The following is an 18,977-nucleotide window of genomic DNA, read 5'->3' on the forward strand; positions in this document are numbered from 1 at the left end:
TTAAAAGGTTTAGCCAGTGTGGAGGACTGACACTAAAACCACTACAAGAGAAACGAGTACATGATGATTTGTTTCTGCCATTGTAGGGAAAAGGTGAAGAACAGTATGTGTGAACAAGTGCCCTTACTCTTTCTTTACAGTGCATGCATGTAACTAACTGCTGTGTTATTATTAATTATTAGTAGTAGTATTAGTAGTAATAGTATTACAACAGAGTATTTTAGGCTTGGTTTGCTGTATATAGTGTGTATTGTTAGAAAGTAATGCATAAAGATTTAGAATATTGTGTCACGTCTGACCTCTCCCTCAACTTCAATAGATACATGTGAAGGTCAAAGTGATAATAATACTATGAAGAGCTATTGTAAACCTTCTTACTGCTATTGTTTGTATTGACAGCATATGGAGAATGATAAATGGGGATTCTAATTATCACATTACTTTGGACGTTACTTTGATCTCTTCTTCAACGTCAAATAAGGTAAAACTTGCCTTTTATTTTTAAAAATGATTCAAATTCTTGTATTGGCAACAATTTGGAAATGATACTAGTATATAGGGATTCTAATTATCACATTTGACGTCTTCCCTTATTCAGCAGTTGTTGTTTGTCTTTCCACAGCTGTGCACGACTGTCCTCTCATTCTTTTCCTTCTTTGATGCAGTTTTAGTAAAAGGTTTACATCAATTGCCAGAAATGTCAGTTAACCTAGAATGACTGTTGGCTAAAGCTCTGAAGTGTTGGGACAGACAATATTATCCATGTCCAATAAGACTGAGTCTATAAGTAAGTGATTTAGGTCTCCATGGCAGCAGGACTTCGCTCTCACTTTGCCAAAAGTGCTGCTTCCACTTCAAACATGTTGGATGGCTTTGTTCAGTGCAGACATGTTCTTACACACCAAACTAGGAAAATGTTTGATTATGGGCCTGGTTTTGTGCCCACATCTGTGTTGTAATGCTAAATCTAAAATCTAAAACAGAGTTGCAGGCCATGGCACTTCTTTGTAGTAGCATTTATTTAGCTGCAACAAAGGTCAAAGTATCAATGCCACGGGCTTCCTGACATGTAGAACTGCAAAAATAGTTTACACAATAGACCTTTTATGAATTCACGCTGATGCAGTGAATACAAGCAGGTGGTTTTTGTACTATAGCTGTCTTATCTGATCAGTACACTACAGAAAGGTTTCTAAAATAAAAGTACATGTTAGATGCACAAAGGTCTTATAATTTCCTCTGAAATGTGGTCCAGTACCAGAGTAATGTGGTAAAGAATGGTTTAACATATCGAGGTTAAACATATAGTGTACAGGGAGTTTTAGCACTCATACCAATTCCCCCTGGTTGCCAACCCCAGCTCACAGTCTGAGAACTGCTGCCAAAGCTGATTAATCAGTTAGTATCACTTTTTTAAGTCAAAGGACTTTTTTTGTTGTTGAAAACAGCATTTGTGTAAATCGAGCTTCTGCAACGCATATATGCGATAAACTCATTAGCTATACTGGTCTTATGTACAGAGGTAAAGCTACGTCTAATTAAAAGTTTGTGGAGGAGTTGGAGCAGAAGGCCCCTAGAAAACCTGATGGTCTCTATTTGCCTCCACTGAAATTATTCATATACATCCCCACGTGAATGGTGTTGGATGCACAGCCATAGGCAAATATCATTGCCAAGATCCACTGAGAAGTTTGTAGGTCCCATTGGCACCAATTAATCCCTTCTACTTTCTACCACCAACATCAAAAGCAACTAACTCCATGTTTTTTTACATGCTTTTGCCCAACACTTTACCTTCATCCAGCAAGCTGGAAAGCAAAGAGTAATTTGGAGAAGAGTTAGCGATACATAAGGTTTCCCAGTCTCACCCAGTATGAGAAAATAATTAATGGACAACAAAGACCAGCACTCACTCTCACAGTCAGGTAAATATCAGTTTTATTTCCAAAATATCAAAAAACAAAACAAAAAAAACCTCAACGTCTCTTTCACAAAGTAATTTGAGAGGAAAAATTAAAACTTGTTGCTGTGTGAGAGTCGCTCTCGCTCCATCATGTTGTGTGAGACCTTCAATTCCAGCGGCGCATGTGTGTTTGTGTTTGTAGCAAGAAACATCTTTACATCTGTACATCTGACTCGTAGTTCCCCTCTTGCTTACTGGTAGTACAGCTCAAGGTTCATCCCATCGTGGATTTCATCTGGAGAGTTTTTGGTTAAGTACAACAAAAATAATCTTGATCTTTAAATCAAGAAAAAAAAAAATTTTTTTTAACCGATTTAAACAATTTATGGATACATTTATGTTATGGATCATTGTGAGTGCAATAAAAAGAACTGCAGTTGTTCTGTGAGGGTGTAATAATGTCATGGTCATTATCATTATTAAATTAAAGGTAATCTAACTAAAACCACATAAGTATAACTACAGGAAAAAAAACCTTTAAAGGATACAGTCACCCAGAGACACGTGGTCCTTGAATATGGTGTACCTGTGGAAAACAAAGGACAACATTTAGGTCCAAATAGATGAGCTTTTGTCATCAAGCACATCAAATCCCATTTGAGCAGCTCACCATTTCTTTAACACGATCTTATCATGCCGTGTTCCTGTCTGGGCAGCTATGAGCTTCTTCAGATCTCCGATGGTATCCTCAGAGCTGAAACACCAAAGTTAAGGAAGGGCAGTGTAACAGCTTGGAAAACATCCAGAGTGTTAACAAATGCGTGGTTAAAAAAATCTGAGCGTTGTCTGCTAATATCATTTTGTTTCTTTTGATCTGCAGATGGACGGCGCAGCAGCTTTGGACGCTCTGCTTTCCTCAATCAAAACACACGCAGGATGGCTAAAGTGTTTTAGCTAAACTGGTCCAACTCTCTCTGTAGCCCCGTGACAGACTGCTCCTGAACCCATTATAGGCAAAACACATCTAACACTTGATCAAACAAGATCCCTTCAAGCTGCGACACCTAGAAGTTACTGAAAATCATCACTTTTAGCTGATTGTCAAGTGGCGTTCATTCAAGTGGTATTATATCTGCTGTCAAGAGTTGGCAAGTGGGGGCAAGCACCATTTTTAAGCATCATTTGATGATAATAAACATAAATAGCGTCATATATTAAAAGGTAAAAGAACATGAAAGACCAAAATGTAAGACACTGACGTTTTAAATAAAGTTCACTTACAAGCTGAAATCTCAAATATGACTATTATAATCACCCACAGACTTGCAATTGTGGGATTCTGTATTAACGGAATGAAATAAGTCATAAGAAATGCCAAGATAAACAGTGACACTGAATTTTAGTCTTATAACATACTCTAGAAACTCACATGTTAATAGATTCATTGTAAAACTGTTCTCCACACCATTCTATAATATAAATGAGCTTTACTTGCGTCTTAAAAGTAAGTCCATACTTTCAGAGCAGGGGTGCGTTGAAAGCAGATGCAGATGAATGCTGTACTGTTAAAAATCCTGACTTATGTTAACTCATCTCAAGACATCCCAGATGTCTGCACCTAAAACATTATTTTGACGTGTATGTTGAGAGACAATATTCAGCATCATTTTCAGAGTTTCAGCAAAGGATACTTGCACTTGACCCGGACTTTCTTGCCTAGACGGTCGTTGCAAACCACTTCGATCATCTTTACGTCTGCAGAAAAAAGGAAGAGATGAGACAACGTTAGACAAATGAAGGTATTAGATGATAAAGTAGGTGATAACCATAGTGAGTTTGTTTTATAGAAGACGCGCTGGAAATCACAGGCACAGAAATCTACTGAAATCAGCCAGGTTGTTTTGTTTAGCTAACGTTAGCTGTTGCTCACAACACCACGTTAATGTAACAAACGGGACTTATATTTAAATACACTCATGGGCAGCTTTATGTGTTCAAAATTCGAAACATTATGATACCGTATAAAAACCGCACGTTGAAGCTGTCATCCTTACCTTGAAACGTGCAGCAGAAAAAACAATTATTTCCTTCGCTGATATTTTCTGGAAACCTCTCGGTCCTGCTTACCGTAAAGCTGGTTTAGTTGCGAATTCGCCTTCCTACCAATCAAATGAGGACTACGATGATTGGCGCTCTCACTAGACCTATCAGAGAACAAAAACCCCCACCAATGGCGGACCTAATACTGGAAACAACTTTTACCATAAACGTCAGGCCAACTGTCGTAATCTGCCTAGCTGCAGCTTGGTTCGTCACACGGCTTCTAGATTGAAATCAAATTTGAAAACGCTGCTGCAGAAAGCAACATGGCAGACGAGGAGAACCTACCGCCCGGATGGGAGAAAAGAATGAGCCGCAGTTCAGGTGATAAAACACGAGCCAAAAGAAGCTAAGTGTCCTAAATAGTGAGCTAAACTGCAGTGTATAGTGAACTTAGCTCAGTAGCTAGCAACCTCAGCATCGTGCATTAGTGCTGAAACGAGGTTGGAGTGACGTGTTTAATCATTGCAGTCTAAAAGCAGCGAGGGGTTAGTCGCTGCTGTCATTGTCTTTATTTAATTGTGGCGTTTTCTCAGCTTGTTTTAGGCACTTTAGCTTCATTATCGCGCCAAAGCTGATTCATTCAACCTGGCTGCGGCAGGGCCCTGCATGACGTCAGCCCGCCCCAGCACCTCACCTGCAGACTGAACGAGTCCCAGCAGTAGGACGCTTTTCAGAATGCTAAACTTATGCATCCTCTCTCCTCCCTCCTCACGTGACACAGTTTATCGTCATAGCTCTCGTGCTGTGGTGTTTTGTAAGGACCAGTAAATTCTAATACAGCACAGTTACACGGAGAAACACTGTAATATTTAATATACAGTTAACCTAAATATTTTAGCATCCCTCAAGGAAGCTAATTACTTAAAAAAGAAAGAAAAACAAAACAGTTACTGTGAGGTGAAAATTGCTGGGGTCGTTGCTCAAAGTCTTAAAACACTTTTATTTAATTTGTTTTTGTTTAATTTTGCATTACCTAGTTACTCCTTGGAGAAAGTAATTTCTCGTTATACTTTGCGCTACTCCACCGCAACATGACTGACAGCATGTTGTGATGCATTATAAGCCTTAGGCTACATCCCACACAGTGACACAAACCCCTATCATAACGGAGGCTGTAAGATTTTTTTTATTTTTTATTTTTGTAGTGATAACACGTGGCAAAGTTGAAAACCAACTCAAGGAGCCTTCAGACACACACTGATTCTACTGTTGAAACATGTACAGGTAGAAATGGAGGCTGAGCCTGATGGCTCATCACTTCCTTTATTACCTGTTGGGCTCTGGCTGCTGACTAAGGGTCAGGATACACCGACTCTGGGTTCTTCACCGTGAAGATGTTTGTAAAAAGATGTTGCATTAACAGTATACTGCAGCAGTTTCTGCTCTGGATGCAGTTTGCGCTTCGTGATCTCATCCTTTCATTCAATGAAATGGCAACATCACCACTTCTCAAATGTTGTAAACTGCTCCACCATTTTCCTCCTCCCTGCAAAAATCTGAACTCAGCTGACAGCAGCACAGGAAGAAAACTGCTGGTTTGATTTTTTTTCCTCTCTTTTCGTTCAATCTGCCCATTGCTGAGATAATTGAAGAACCTTTTCAATGCAAATAGTGAAATGATGTAATGCAGTTGCTGAAATTAGTACAGTGATATGTTACAGTGCTGCCTGTCTTGTTACCTTGTAGCCTGTTATATCAACGACTAATAAAGATAAGTAAGGAAGTAGCAATAACGCAAGTAAATAAATCAAAGGTAAATATTTGGAAGATATAAAATAAAAAATACTAATATTTTGTTTTTGTTTTTTTTAGCATATCTAAAGATGGCTCGAGAGATTTTTTTTTTTTTTTTTTTTTTTTTTTTTTTTAAATTGGCCTGTTAGAGATTTGAATGACTTTCAGACTGTGAAGGAGAAGCTGCTTTAAGCTTTGAAATCGTTCTTAAGTGAGGGCTTGTGTGGGAGTCTGTGAGTTGGACAGGTGGCCCAGCTGTGCACCGTGACTCACTCTACACTGACGATAAAACCACAAAGTTCTCATTTAGCAACAGCAGCTCCTCCATCGACACGTACCTCCTTCACATCTCTCTGAGATGGCTAGGAAGAGCCGTCTCCTAGTGACAGTGCTAGCAACTAGTTGCCAACTAGTACTGGACAACAAGCTAATTGCTTTATATGAAGATGGAGCCTGACCAGAGGAAGAAAGGAGGCATGCTTGAGTCATGGAAAGCACCCAAAGCATATAAAAGCTGGGCAGAGCCACTTTAATGTCACCCCGTGGTTTGTGGGCACCAGCTTTGAAACTTGCAGTGTGGCAGTTGGGCTTTCACCATCTTGGTCTTATGAAACCACACATGAAAATGTTAGCACTGCAAAAGAGCCGATCAGTGAACATTAGCGGTAGCAGGGTTGTGTGTCAGAGCGTATACCATTTAGCAGTTTACCTGGAAGTCTTTATTTGCAAAGATAAAAACAGTCGGGTTTCATGATGTTGGACTGCAGCTTTAAGGTCACATTTGGCCTAATAAATGAATCAGTGGTCCGTGAAAACAGTCTTAAAATAAGAATTACTTTTAAAACAGAAGAAACTGTATAGTTGACTCAGTGTTTGTTAAGTACAATCGAATCCTAAACTAGAGAAAGGTGCTTCTTTTAAAAGTGTACGGCCTCAGCAGCATTTTTTTTCCTTTTACACCTTTTTGCTGAAAGGCCGTGAAGGATTCAAAGGTGGTTCTTCTATGAAGACATCCTGCGATATTTATTTTCTCCTGTGCAGATGGCCTTTAATGTCTAATATAAAAGGCTTTGCTCATAGTTGTAAACTCACACAATAAGCTTTTTTTAGTCAGTTTGGTTATTGTGGCTTTTTGATAGCATCTCTGATGCTTTTCTCTCATTACCTTTATTTACAGTCATGGCAGGAAGCAGTTTGGTTGTTTTTTTTTGTTTTTTGTTTTTTTCTTTTTAGCAGCTCACAACAGTGGCTTACACACATCATCAGTGATCAGCTGTCAAAGAAAGGTGGACATTTAGCAGCTTAAATGATGGCTCTAAGGCTACGTTCACACTGCAGGTGAAAGTGCATCAAATCCGATTTTTCTGACCCTGTGCGACCCATATCCGATCATGCTATGACAGTGTGAACGGCGCAAATCCGATCTGGGTCACTTTCGTATGTGGTACTGAATCTGATACATATCTGATGTTTTAGAAAGCGACTGCTGTTTGAATGGTCATGTCGCATTAAATCCGTCTTTTACGTCACCGACACAAGACAGACGCCAATTATCAGCGCCGGAGAAGCGCCCAATAAGACATCGCGAACGCTTCCTGGCCATCCCGTGTAGATGTCAGTGAAACTGTTGGGAAGACAACGTTGGAGAAACGTGATTATTTTATTTGTACTGTATAATCTGCAGATTCTGACAGAAATCTGCAGCTATCCTTTGAAGCACCGCTCCTCTCTAAAACAGCAATAAGGATCATTATTAAGTTATCTACATTATTATGTAAATAACAAAATAAAGTCCGAAGTCTTTATATTAAGGGCCATCAGTCAAACAATACTGTTTGCTCTGGGTCTAAACAGAGCGCGTTGTGTGTGACGTCTTCTTTTGCGCATGGGGGCCGCTTTGAGCGTTCACACTAGAGCGCGTTTGCTGTCGCATTTTATTTGTAGTGTGAACACGCAGACAAAAAAATTGGATTTGATCAAAAAATCGGAATTGAGCATTAAGACCTGCAGTGTGAACGTAGCCTAACTCTCAGGTGTACTCCAGGATAACTTGTTAGGTTCAGCGTCGGCCATCCCTGTGTAAAACTCAAGTCTTAGACATTTTCGTGTGAAGTGAGGCCAGTTGCTGTAGCACAGTATCCTGTACTGGGTGAATGGGTAGCTGCAGAGTCCGTGTTGTGTTTACATGTGTTTAAAAAGATCTTAATAAAGCTTAATGAATTTACTGGTTCTCTGTCATTACTTCAACAGGCAAAGTGTACTACTTCAACCACATCACTAATGCCAGCCAGTGGGAACGTCCAGTGGGAGACGGACGTGGCGAGCCAGATAAGGTTGTGTGTAATGTTTAGTTTAGTTTTTTTTGTTTGTTTTTTTATGCACGTGATGAGTCAGTGCTACTTTCCCTAAAGAGGTACTGAAACACGTTTTACACGGCATGTTCAGATTCCAGCTAGGGTACTGGTAATGCCTGCAAATTATTTATGATTCGACAACTATTGTGAAAAATCATTTTGGCCGGGGGATAGCGTTCTCCAGGATAACATTTGAAATGTTCCTGTAAGACATCAGGGAGCTGCCTGCAATATGACACGTATGCATTTAAATAGTGATAGGAGGAACGGTGTAGAGAAATGGAATCCAGTCATTAACAGTATTTAATATTTCACATGATTATTAATAAAGACTGATGGACAACTGTGTGCTTTTACTTAGCTAATGGTTATCGTCATTGCTGATCAGTATGTATCTTATCTTATCACAATACTTAGTTATGAAGCAGACAGGGGGGAAAAAAACCATCAACAGCACCACCTGGTGGACTGAAACAGTAATTAATTTTATTATTCTAGGACTAAGCAATTTAGTTGTTTTGTTTTTTTTTCTTTTACACTTGCGACTTATGTAATGTTGATTGGTGTTCTTGTATGTTCATGACATCTGGTGGAAGGTCAAAGGAAGAACCAGTCAAATGTAGTTGTAGGGCTGCATGACTTGCTGTAAAGTTGAAATTCTGCCATCCAAATTGTAAAGTGGTTCTGATACTCCAACATCTGGAGTGTTAACACACAAATACTGATATATTTGTATATGTATATATTTTTTAAAATTCAGGTACGCTGCTCTCATCTCTTGGTGAAGCATAATCAGTCGCGTCGTCCATCTTCCTGGAGGGAACAAAACATTACACGATCTAAAGATGAGGCCTTGGATTTGATTCAGAGTAAGTAAGGCAGCATGGAGAGGAGATTTTACGAAGTCTGATGAATGCATTTAATATCTTCTGTCTTCTGTGCAGAGTACATAGAACAGATCAAGTCTGGACAGGAGAAGTTTGAGTCCCTGGCATCTCAGTTTAGCGACTGCAGCTCCGCTAAGAATGGTGGAGATCTGGGACTGTTTGGTAGAGGTATGCACGGCGTGATGTCATTCTCTGTTCAGTGCAGTCTCTCATTCAGCATCTCCTTCATCTGTCTTTCTGAATAAAACAAAATCCTGCACATAGCTCTCCATCAAGTGATCAAACATTCAGTGCATGAATAACTGATAGTAGTGACAAGTTAAACCAGCAGTTTGTGAGCACAGTTTAATTCCATATTTGTCACACGTTTCAAACATCAATCCCTAATTTCCCTCGGGATTAATAAAGTATTCTGATTCTGATTTTCAATATGAGACAAGGATAACCAGAGTAAATACAGAAGTTGCAGTTTTTACCCCTCGGCCGTAAAAAGCCGATGTGGTATTGTCGTCACTCCGCCTGATGCATGGGTGGCATGAATGCACAAGTTTGTGAATGCGATAACTCAAAGCAAAGTTCACACTATAGGTGTATCTCCTAAGAATCTTGGGCAAGTTCAAATTTCATTAACCTCAACCTAAATGTAGGGCTGCTCGATTATGGCAAAAATGATAATCACGATTATTTTCACTGAAATCGAGATCTCGATTATTTGACGATATTTATTTAACAATAACAATGTATTGAATAATGACTTTAAAAAATAATATAAAATAGTGTGCAAATACTGATAACAGTGCAAATGTTTGCAATATAAAAAATAAATGAAAAATGTAAACATCTATGTTTAGTGAACTTTGCAGTGTTGGCCTGTGGTGCAGCTACCACACTGTAGCAGAGTTTACACACTATGTCTACTTGATCCACATCTGACTCTGCGAACCCATAATGGTTTTTTTTTTGTGTTTGTTTTGTTTTTAACCTCTCTTTTCAACCAGCGGCAGTCACTCTCCTCTCCAAATAACTTCTGCTTAGCTTTCCGAGCTTCCCTCGGGTCCTCTTAATTGTTGTGACGCGTGTTCGAAATGCAGAGAGGTGCGCTCGATTTGCCACACGGAGCAGCGCGAGAGTAAAGCACGAGGGAGGGGCTAATAATCGGCTCAGTCATTTTTAATGATCGTTGAAAGCCCAGATCGTAATCGTGATTAAAATTCGATTAATTGAGCAGCCCTACCTAAATGTCAATATTAGAGGTGAAGTTTTCTGAAAAATCTTGTGAATGCGATAAAGAAGGAAGTCTCAATTTTCAAATTTATACCATAGGAGCATCAGCCATGAGGCTTTAAGGCTTTAGGGGTAGCACTGGTGACTGCCAGTTATTTTAAGTGATGACCTCATTTATTATGATCATCTGAAACACCAGCAAGTCCACCTCTGAATGTAGCTTTGTGTTGAGCTGATCTGGCCATTGGTTCTTGAAAACCCTCCAATGTGGCTGAATTAAAACATTTTGCAAAGAAGAGTTGGCCCAAATTTGTCCACAGCGAAGTGAAAAAGATTATTGGCATTTATTAGTATTTGTTTGACCTGAAACTGTACGTTAGGCTTGTAGGAGCTGTTTTTGTGTTGTTACCTATGTGTGCCACTAGGGGTCACTTTTTGAATGTTTATGGTGTCTTACTTAAGGTATGCACAGGTAATTATCAGAGGGTGTTGTTGTTCGGAAGGAGCAAACGGTTTGTGACACGCTGGAAACTAAGAGAACTGTTGAACAACAAATGCAACCAATTGAAAGCATTAAAGGTGTTAAATGGGCAAGATAAGCACAGCTGGATTTATTGGATTTTCTCAAGTTTCATTCATAAGAGTGGCACCGCGTCACCCCCGCCATCGAACACCTAAGTGGCTTCAAGTGTAGGCTTAGCCTGTACAAGCCTGTTATCTAGCTGCACAAACTCTGTAGAACTGAATAAAAGAAATTAATGTAATTAATCATGTAAATTAGCTAATATGTCATTAATATGAAATAGTCATACAAATGAATGATTACCTATAGATGCACGTGCTGATGTGCATCATGTTGTATGAGTTTTTATTTGGATAATGGCTCAGTGTGTGTTTCTGCTTTAGGTCAGATGCAGAAGCCTTTTGAAGACGCCTCCTTTGCTCTCAAAGTGGGAGACATGAGCGGCCCTGTTTTTACTGACTCTGGAGTCCACATCATCTTACGCACTGGTTGACAAGAAGACTCCACACGTTGTACTTTCCTCTTCCATCATCAAGCACACATACAAAGTCTAACCCAGTCAATCCTGCAGATTATTTTAATGGCACATAGCACCCCAGTAAACAAAGCTTAAAGCCTGCATCGCATCATTTGAGGCAGGATCCGTTTGTTCCAAGCACCATTAAACTATTATTCTTTAAGATCTTTTATTAACGATGACAGTGCCTGTTGAAGTGACTGCCCTATGGAAACTTTCATATGAGTGAGGATTATTTAAAGTCTACTTAGTATGTGCATGACTTCTAAAGGACCACTTACTGTATGTTTCCCTATAAGATTTCCCATTTCCACTGTATGTGTGCCAAAGCAGTTCCTTAACTGTTTTGGAAAATAGGTTCAAATACTTTCTAATATTAGCAGCATCCCTGCAGATGGAGAAAGCACTGTTGTTCTGAGTTTACTAGAGTTAATCTTTGTGTTTTCCATTATTCAAAAAATGGAATTATTTCTTTACACAATCCACTCTGAAAACGCATGATTTCTGGCCTTTGGATATGCCTTGATGGCACCGCTGAAAGCTTGCAGGTTTTAACAATAATCTCCACAGCTTTTAAAACCATCAATGTTCAGATGAACTGTTAACACTGTTGTGTCATTGAGGCAAAAATAAAATCTCCTTTTGTAAGTCTGGTTTTTGTTATTTCCATGATTTAACCACCTTCAAGCGTTTCCAGTTTAGAAACTCTTTAGGAAGAGACAGGAAGTGACTAAAGTGTAGATTGTATATCGGTTTTAAACCTCTGATCTGGTGTTATGTGTTGGGTCTTCAAAACAGGTGTGTATAGATCCTTAGTTTTTGTATGCGAGGCTTTTCTTTTTCATAGCCTATAAAAATAAAGACCTTTCAAACGTGTGAGCAATGCAGCGCATTAAAGGAAAACTACTTCTTGCTTCTCATCCCAACAAAGGACATCTATAGGGGAAAAAAGGTTCCATATGAAAAATATTAAAGGACAAATGGAAACAAACCGCATAAAACTGATGTAATTAAAATCTGTAAAAGCTGCTGTCAAATACTCATATTTAGGCTGTCATAAAGCACAATAATAGACATTAATTTCTGGGATGTTAGGTTTGTTTTCAAGTTGATTTATAGAAATGAAAAACTGTTTGGTGTCAACCATTGATTGGTGTAGTGGTTAACACCACACATATGTTTGACCTCGTTCAGTGCCCAAGTCTGTTCTACATAAACCTTAGTGTTGCAATTTAGTCATATCTTTAAATGTATCTTTTTAATGTACCCACAGCCATGTACTGGTGGTTCTGTAGTCTCTAGACGTCTTGACTGTAAAGCCCTGGTTCTCCCTTGGCAAATGTTTTCAACATTTCACCACTATCTCCTTTCACTTTTCATACGTAAGTTGTCTTGGATTCCTCCCAATGCTTTTATGTGTTTCCCATTCTCAGAATCAGCTCTGTTTGTAAACACACCTGACCTCTTTCACAAGCTGTTTTCTGCAGTGAAAATAACAAATCACAAGTTTTTATTGGTCAATTATTGCTTAAGCATGCGTGTCGACTTCACTACGAGGCATGTACATAAAATTAACGTCTAAATCTTTAATCTGAATTTTTATAAATAATCATGCTAATCATGATTGGGCCATTTGACACCATCACATCTGGACAAAAAAAGTTTCTCTTATAGAAAATGTTATAAAGGCTGTGTGGAAGTTCCTCAAACCATATGCATTATAGTGCTGTGAGATACAGCAAGTTTTGGTATTGATCTGATATCAAATACAGTCCCAGGACTGCTGATGCCAATACACATGTGCACATATACACATACTTTTAACATAAGAAGGGCAGCTTTGTTGGGGAGATTATGGAGTGTGTCATGACTTATTAATCATCATTATTCTGAACATATTTTAATGATCCCTAACTCACTGGGATTTTTACATTGCACTTAAATTAGTTAACACGACATAAAACACAGCTTTTTGGAGATCTGGCGTGTAAATATGCCTGAAAGTCAGAAATTGACCCATTTCTGTTGTTTAAATGTGCAAAAGACTATTAACATGTGACAGTCAACACAAAAAGGTTCAGACAGTTTTCATAGTGTGTTTTCATTCAGTGGGCTACAGACTGAACTTGGAGGATAGAAATAAAGTATTGATCGTACGTTGCTATTATTGATCCGATACCAATACCTGCATTGGTATTGATACTATCAACTGCTGTGTTCTTTCTAAAGGCCAGCAGAGAAAAACTCCTGTAGATCACGTTATAAAAGAATATATGTAAGTAACCACAGAGAAAACTGTGGGGTCCTTTTATTTTGAGAGAAGATGAGTAAAGTCAAAGTATAAGTTTTCGAAATTTATTAGGCGGGTAAAGGTTCAAATTAAGATGGCTGCTGTGTCTCTTCCTCTGTTTAGTGAGCCAAACGGACAAAGGTCACTGCATCCAAGCAGTAAACACTTTTATCATGAGTCACACAAACAGAATATTAATATGATTGGTTAAAAAGTTGGGGTGTAGCTGTGGTTTATACTTGGCTTTTCCCTTATTTGGGATTTGGTCTGGCTCTCGCTCATCATACATCTCCTGCAGTGGGCATCTCCCTGTGGAGAGATGGAGAGAAAACTCCTCCCTACACACACACACCAGAATTTACAGCCTCGAGTACTTTTCCAGGGCACCCTGACTCCAGTCTGTACACGAGTGTGTATTCTGCTGCACACCCTGCACAATGCACAAATAGAGTAAAAGAAATCAATTCCAACAAAACACTAATTTGATTCATGCTATGCAGTTTGAAGCATAAGCTTGTGTCGTTTTGGTCATGTTAGTGTTTTGGAGCCAGAAGTTTGCATACTTGGACAACATGATGGAGTGCTAATTTAGCAGCTCATTCTAGTTACCTTGATTCACAAGCTGTCTTCATAAACGGTGTCGGTGCAACAGGCACACATAAAAGCTATTTAGTGCTAAAGATTAGACTAATATGACACTAAGATGTATAACAATATAAGTATTTCCCCAAAATAAAGCACAAACCTCTACACCACCCAGAAATTTTGTTAATATAACCACAAATTCAGCTCAGGGTACAATTTAAGAAAAAAAATATTATTGACCATTTTGAAAATAGACTCAAAATTTTGACATAAAAGTCAAAATGTGGAGATTACACTTGTTCTTTCAAGACAAACTGCCACAGTTATTAGTGAAATCGTATTTCAGAATCGGTTTTAATAAGGAAATAATTTCTCTTTCAGCACATAAACACGGTGTGGTGATAAATTAAAAAGATTGTGCACGAAGATTCACCTGGTCAGATGGATAAACCACACAAACTTGGAAGAGTGGATTGTACAAAATGAAATGGATGGTAAAGGACAGATGAAAGGCTTTCAGTGGTCACAGCCTCGTGCTATAAAGAGGATGCTCTAGATTAAATATGAATCCTGACTTTATGGAAATCTATGAGAAAATGACCACTTGAATAGTGACCACGGTAAGGAACCTTATTGTTGATGTGTCTCAATTACTACTCTCCTCCAGTGCAACATAATGTTTGTATGTTGCTGTCTGTCATGTTAGGTCTCATAGTATTCTCTACTCAAACTCCAGAAAGATTTAAATGTTACCTGTGGGTTGACTCTTCAAATGTGTGTGTGTGTGTTTATGTACCCACAAATATTTACTGTTGGTTCTGCAGTTTGTAAATATTTAATCTAAAGTCTGTGTTCTCCAAAGGCAGATGTTTTTACCATTGCTATCTTTGCCCTGTTTGTTTCCCCTTGTTTCACCCCATCTCCTATCACTTCTCGTACGCAGTGTCCTTGGATTCCTCCCAGTTGCCTTTATTTGTTTCCCATTCTCAGAATCAGCTGTTTGTGAACAGGCCTGACCTCTTTCATGAGCTGTTACATGCAGTGAAAATAACAAAATATAACTGTTACTTTTACATATTTAACTATGCATGTTATCTTCTTTACTACTTTTAATTAGCATAGCATAAAAGAGTAAAAAAGACAGTATTTTTCTAACTAATTTGGCCATCAAAAACTATTCTATACAGGCGAAACAGTTTAGAGGCTGATTTGGTTTGTTTTATCAGACTGTATATAAAAGATGGACATGGATTTCAGGTCTGAAACATAAAACCACTGAAAATGTCCTAAATCTGCATTTTTTTGTTTTTGTCCTCTGCATGTAGGTGGAGGGTTTACATTTTTCCTACACATTTTCTGTAGCTTCTCTCTGACAAGCAGAAGCTGAATTTCTTGCTCATAGGGGGTCACATGATCGTTGGGTTTTTCTCTGTATCTATTATTGTACGATCTACTGCACAATATAAAGCGTTTTGAGGTGACTGCTGTTGTGATTTGGCGCTATATAAATAAATTTGAATTGAATTTTGTTAAATACACTTGAGAAATCAAAGAAAGTTCATGTGTAGGTATTGCTATCAGGGGCGAATTAAGGTCTCTAGATTAGATTAGATTAGATCCTATAGAACTTTTTAAATCTCTCTGTTGGGTTCCTCTAGGAAATTCAGTTTCCAGTAGCAGAATATCGAGAGAAGTTCCATGTTACAGAGTTAGAATATAAATATAAAAAGAGGGGGATGTAAATGGCCGAGTCATCCACTTTCAGATTTGGCATGAGTGTGAATTGCATAACACCAGTTTTCACCCCAGGTTTTGAGGACCTGTACTGTTCAGCTGTCTGTGAACTTAAGCCACATCTACAGAAGCAGGAGAAGAAACCAGTGCAGTGAAACTCATCCTGGTTTTCAAGGTTCAAGGTTCTTTATTATTTGTCACATGCATAGTTATACAAGTATAACACACAGTGAAATGTAGCCTGACACGCTCCTCGACATGTGCAAAAATTGGGGGGGGGGGTGTAGAGGAAGAACATTATATATATATATATATATATATATATATATATATATATACACATATAGTATATACACTGGGTGAATGTGCAGTAGTAGCAGCAAGCAGGTGAATTCTGTACATTAATATGAATAGATATCTGACTATTTTACAGGATAGACAATATAAACATATTTAAAATTAAAGGAATTGAAATGTACATTGTGCCTTGGTTTAGTGTCTGGAAGAGTCCTGTCTCAGTCAATTATAGATGATGTGAGAGGGCGGGTGTGTGTGTTTAGGGCACGGATGGCTTGGGGATAGAAGCTCCTCTTGAGTCTCTCTGTCCTTGCCCGGAAGATGCGGAACCTTCTACCAGATTGCAGAAGTTGGAACAGTTTGTTGCCAGGATGGGACGGGTCCTTCAGTATCTGCGCTGCTCTAGTCCGGCATCTCCTGGTGTAGGTGTCCTGAAGCGGGGGGAGAGCAATCCTGCAGCAGCGTTCTGCTGTACGGATCACTCTCTGGAGAGCTTTTTGGTCCTTCACACAGCTGTTCCCAAACCACGATGTCATGTTCTGTGTGAGGATGCTCTCCACAGCGCCTGTATAGAAAATCCTGAGGATCTTTGGAGAGACCCTGAACTTCCTCAGTTGTCGTAGGTGATACAGGCGCTGCCTAGCCTTTTTGGTCTGGACCTGAATGTGGGCAGCCCATGTCAGGTCTGAGGAGATGTGGACACCAAGATACTTGAAGGACTGCACCCTCTCCACTGGAGCTCCATTGATGATAATGGGCTTGTAGTCTCTGTGCTGACCCCTTCTGAAGTCCACCACCAGCTCCTTGGTCTTGCTGACGTTCAGCTGGAGGTGGTTGTCCTGGCACCACGATGCCAGATTCTTCACTTCATCCATGTAGGCCGTCTCATCGTTGTTGGAGATGGCACCCAACACCACTGTGTCGTCAGCAAACTTCACAATGGTGTTGGAGCCATGGGTGGCCACACAGTCTGAAGTGTAGAGGGAGTAGAGCAGTGGCGAGAGGACACATCCCTGAGGTGCTCCTGTGTTGATGGTGATGCTGTTGGAGAAGCACCTGCCCACCCTCACCACCTGAGTTCTGCCAGTGAGGAAGTCCAACACCCATGCACACAGACGGCTGTTAAGTCCCAGATCCCTGAGCTTTGTGAACAGTCTGCAGGGCACTATTGTGTTAAACGCTGAACTGTAATCAACAAACAGTTACCCTGTTTCTTGTCCACGTGGCTGAGAGTGGTGTGTAGGACGTGGGCGATGGCATCCTCTGTGGATCTGTTGGATCTGTAGGCGAACTGCAGCAGATCTGTGGTGTCTGGGATGGAGGAGGAGATGATGTTCTTCAGCAGCCTCTCAAACACTTTCAGTTTTTACACTGAAAAAGTCACAAGCATCTCAGTTTAGCAACTATCAACTGTTACATCACATCTGATGAAAGTTGAGTCATTTCTCCTTACTTTTGATTCATAGCACTGTAATATAAACTGGATCACACAATGGTTCATGCGTGATAATAAGTTGGTACAATACAGTCATGACTCTACCCTAAATATGTTGTCAGAGACTGGGTGGGTATTGAAAGGTAAATAGGATTATAAATTGTATCAATAATGCGAAATATTGTATCAACTATTGTAACTGAATTCCTTGGAAATGTTAAATACAGAGTTAAAAAGTTTTGTATTTACTAATTAGATTGTGTCGTGGTGAAGAGGGAGCTGAGTGTAAAAGCGAAGCTCTCAATTTACCGGTCGATCTACGTCCCTACCCTCACCTATGGCCACGAGCTGTGGGTAGTGACCGAAAGAACGAGATCGCGGATACAAGCGGCAGAAATGAGCTTCCTCCGAAGGGTGGCTGGCCTCTCCCTTAGAGATAGGGTGACAAGTTCGGCCATCCGGGAGGGGCTCAGAGTAGAGCAGCTGCTGCTCCACATCGAAAGGAGCCAGCTGAGGTGGTTCGGGCATCTGACAAGGATGCCCCCTGGGCGCCTCCTGGGTGAGGTGTTCCAGGCATGTCCCACCGGGAGGAGGCCCCGGGGCAGACCCAGGACACGCTGGAGAGATTATATCTCTCGGCTGGCCTGGGAACGCCTTGGTGTTCCCCCGGATAAACTGGAGGAGGTGGCTGTGGAGAGGGAGGTCTGGGCCTCTTTGCTTAGGCTGCTGCCCCCGCGACCCGGCCTCGGATAAAGTGGATGAAGATGGATGGATGGATTGTGTAAAACGTCATTCCGACTTAACTCTGCTTTTAAGTCAGTTTAGTTTTAGGTCGTTTCCAAAGTGGATTTTCTTGTTTCAGTTTAGTTTTTATTGTTTGAAATGTTTTTGTTTTACTTTATTAGTTTCTGTGTTTATTTTGTTCTTTATCATTTATTATTTTATTAGTTTTATTATTGGATGAAGAGTTCAGTACAGCCATTACATCTTGAAGTTGACGTGCAGTCTTTTATCTAAAGTCTCAATGAACACATTTAAAGCCTCATTAGGCAAGTTGTGATTAAATCCTTACCAAACTAACAGATGGTAAAACTAAGAATATTCCCTATATTTATTTTATTTTATTTTATTTTGCTTTTTTTTTTTAGTTTTCCAAGCTTACAAAATTGTTTCAGTTAATTTCATTTTCAAACATGTCAAAAATCTAGTTCTTATTTTTATTTTAGTTAATTAATATGTTTTTTCACATTACAAGTTTATTTTTAAAATAATCATCATTCACAGTTCATGTCCTGGCTTTAAATGAAAGACCAATTAACTAGTGCAAATGAAAGAGTAACGCACACGCACGCACACACACACACACACACACACACACACACACACACACA

At 39.5% G+C, this 18,977-nt stretch overlaps 2 protein-coding genes across 2 annotated transcripts; one reads left to right on the forward strand and one right to left on the reverse strand.

Annotated features, from left to right (window-relative positions):
• Nucleotides 1-1,921: 1,921 nt before the first annotated feature.
• Nucleotides 1,922-4,102, reverse strand: ubl5 (ubiquitin like protein 5). Its single transcript, XM_085276303.1, has 5 exons — nt 3,958-4,102; nt 3,595-3,658; nt 2,574-2,657; nt 2,452-2,489; nt 1,922-2,198 (listed from the first exon to the last, which is right to left on the reverse strand). The coding sequence occupies exons 2-5, from the start codon at nt 3,648-3,650 to the stop codon at nt 2,155-2,157; spliced, it is 222 nt and encodes a 73-aa protein (XP_085132429.1). The 5' UTR covers nt 3,651-3,658; nt 3,958-4,102; the 3' UTR covers nt 1,922-2,154.
• A 67-nt stretch (nt 4,103-4,169) lies between these two features.
• On the forward strand, nt 4,170-11,893 carry pin1 (peptidylprolyl cis/trans isomerase, NIMA-interacting 1). The gene is made up of 5 exons (XM_085276302.1): nt 4,170-4,327; nt 7,991-8,073; nt 8,855-8,963; nt 9,039-9,149; nt 11,112-11,893. Exons 1-5 carry the CDS (start codon nt 4,270-4,272, stop codon nt 11,219-11,221), a joined length of 471 nt encoding a protein of 156 aa, XP_085132428.1. The 5' UTR covers nt 4,170-4,269; the 3' UTR covers nt 11,222-11,893.
• The last annotated feature ends 7,084 nt before the right edge of the window (nt 11,894-18,977 follow it).

Source organism: Mchenga conophoros, linkage group LG6 (assembly GCF_057382185.1).
Source record: "Mchenga conophoros isolate Kocher_MC1m ecotype Shallow Benthic linkage group LG6, M_conophoros_male_GT1.1, whole genome shotgun sequence".
In the NCBI taxonomy this organism is placed as follows: domain Eukaryota; kingdom Metazoa; phylum Chordata; class Actinopteri; order Cichliformes; family Cichlidae; genus Mchenga; species Mchenga conophoros.

Coding starts and splice junctions, on each gene's coding strand:
- ubl5 (XM_085276303.1), bottom strand. CDS start 3,650: ATGATCGAAGTGGTTTGCAACGACCGTCTAGGCAAGAAAGTCCGGGTC. Junction 2,490..2,573: donor AAGATCGTGTTAAAGAAATG/GTGAGCTGCTCA, acceptor TGTTTTCCACAG/GTACACCATATTCAAGGACC. Junction 2,199..2,451: donor CCACGTGTCTCTGGGTGACT/GTATCCTTTAAA, acceptor AAAACTCTCCAG/ATGAAATCCACGATGGGATG.
- pin1 (XM_085276302.1), top strand. CDS start 4,270: ATGGCAGACGAGGAGAACCTACCGCCCGGATGGGAGAAAAGAATGAGC. Junction 8,074..8,854: donor GACGTGGCGAGCCAGATAAG/GTTGTGTGTAAT, acceptor TTTAAAATTCAG/GTACGCTGCTCTCATCTCTT. Junction 8,964..9,038: donor GGCCTTGGATTTGATTCAGA/GTAAGTAAGGCA, acceptor TCTTCTGTGCAG/AGTACATAGAACAGATCAAG.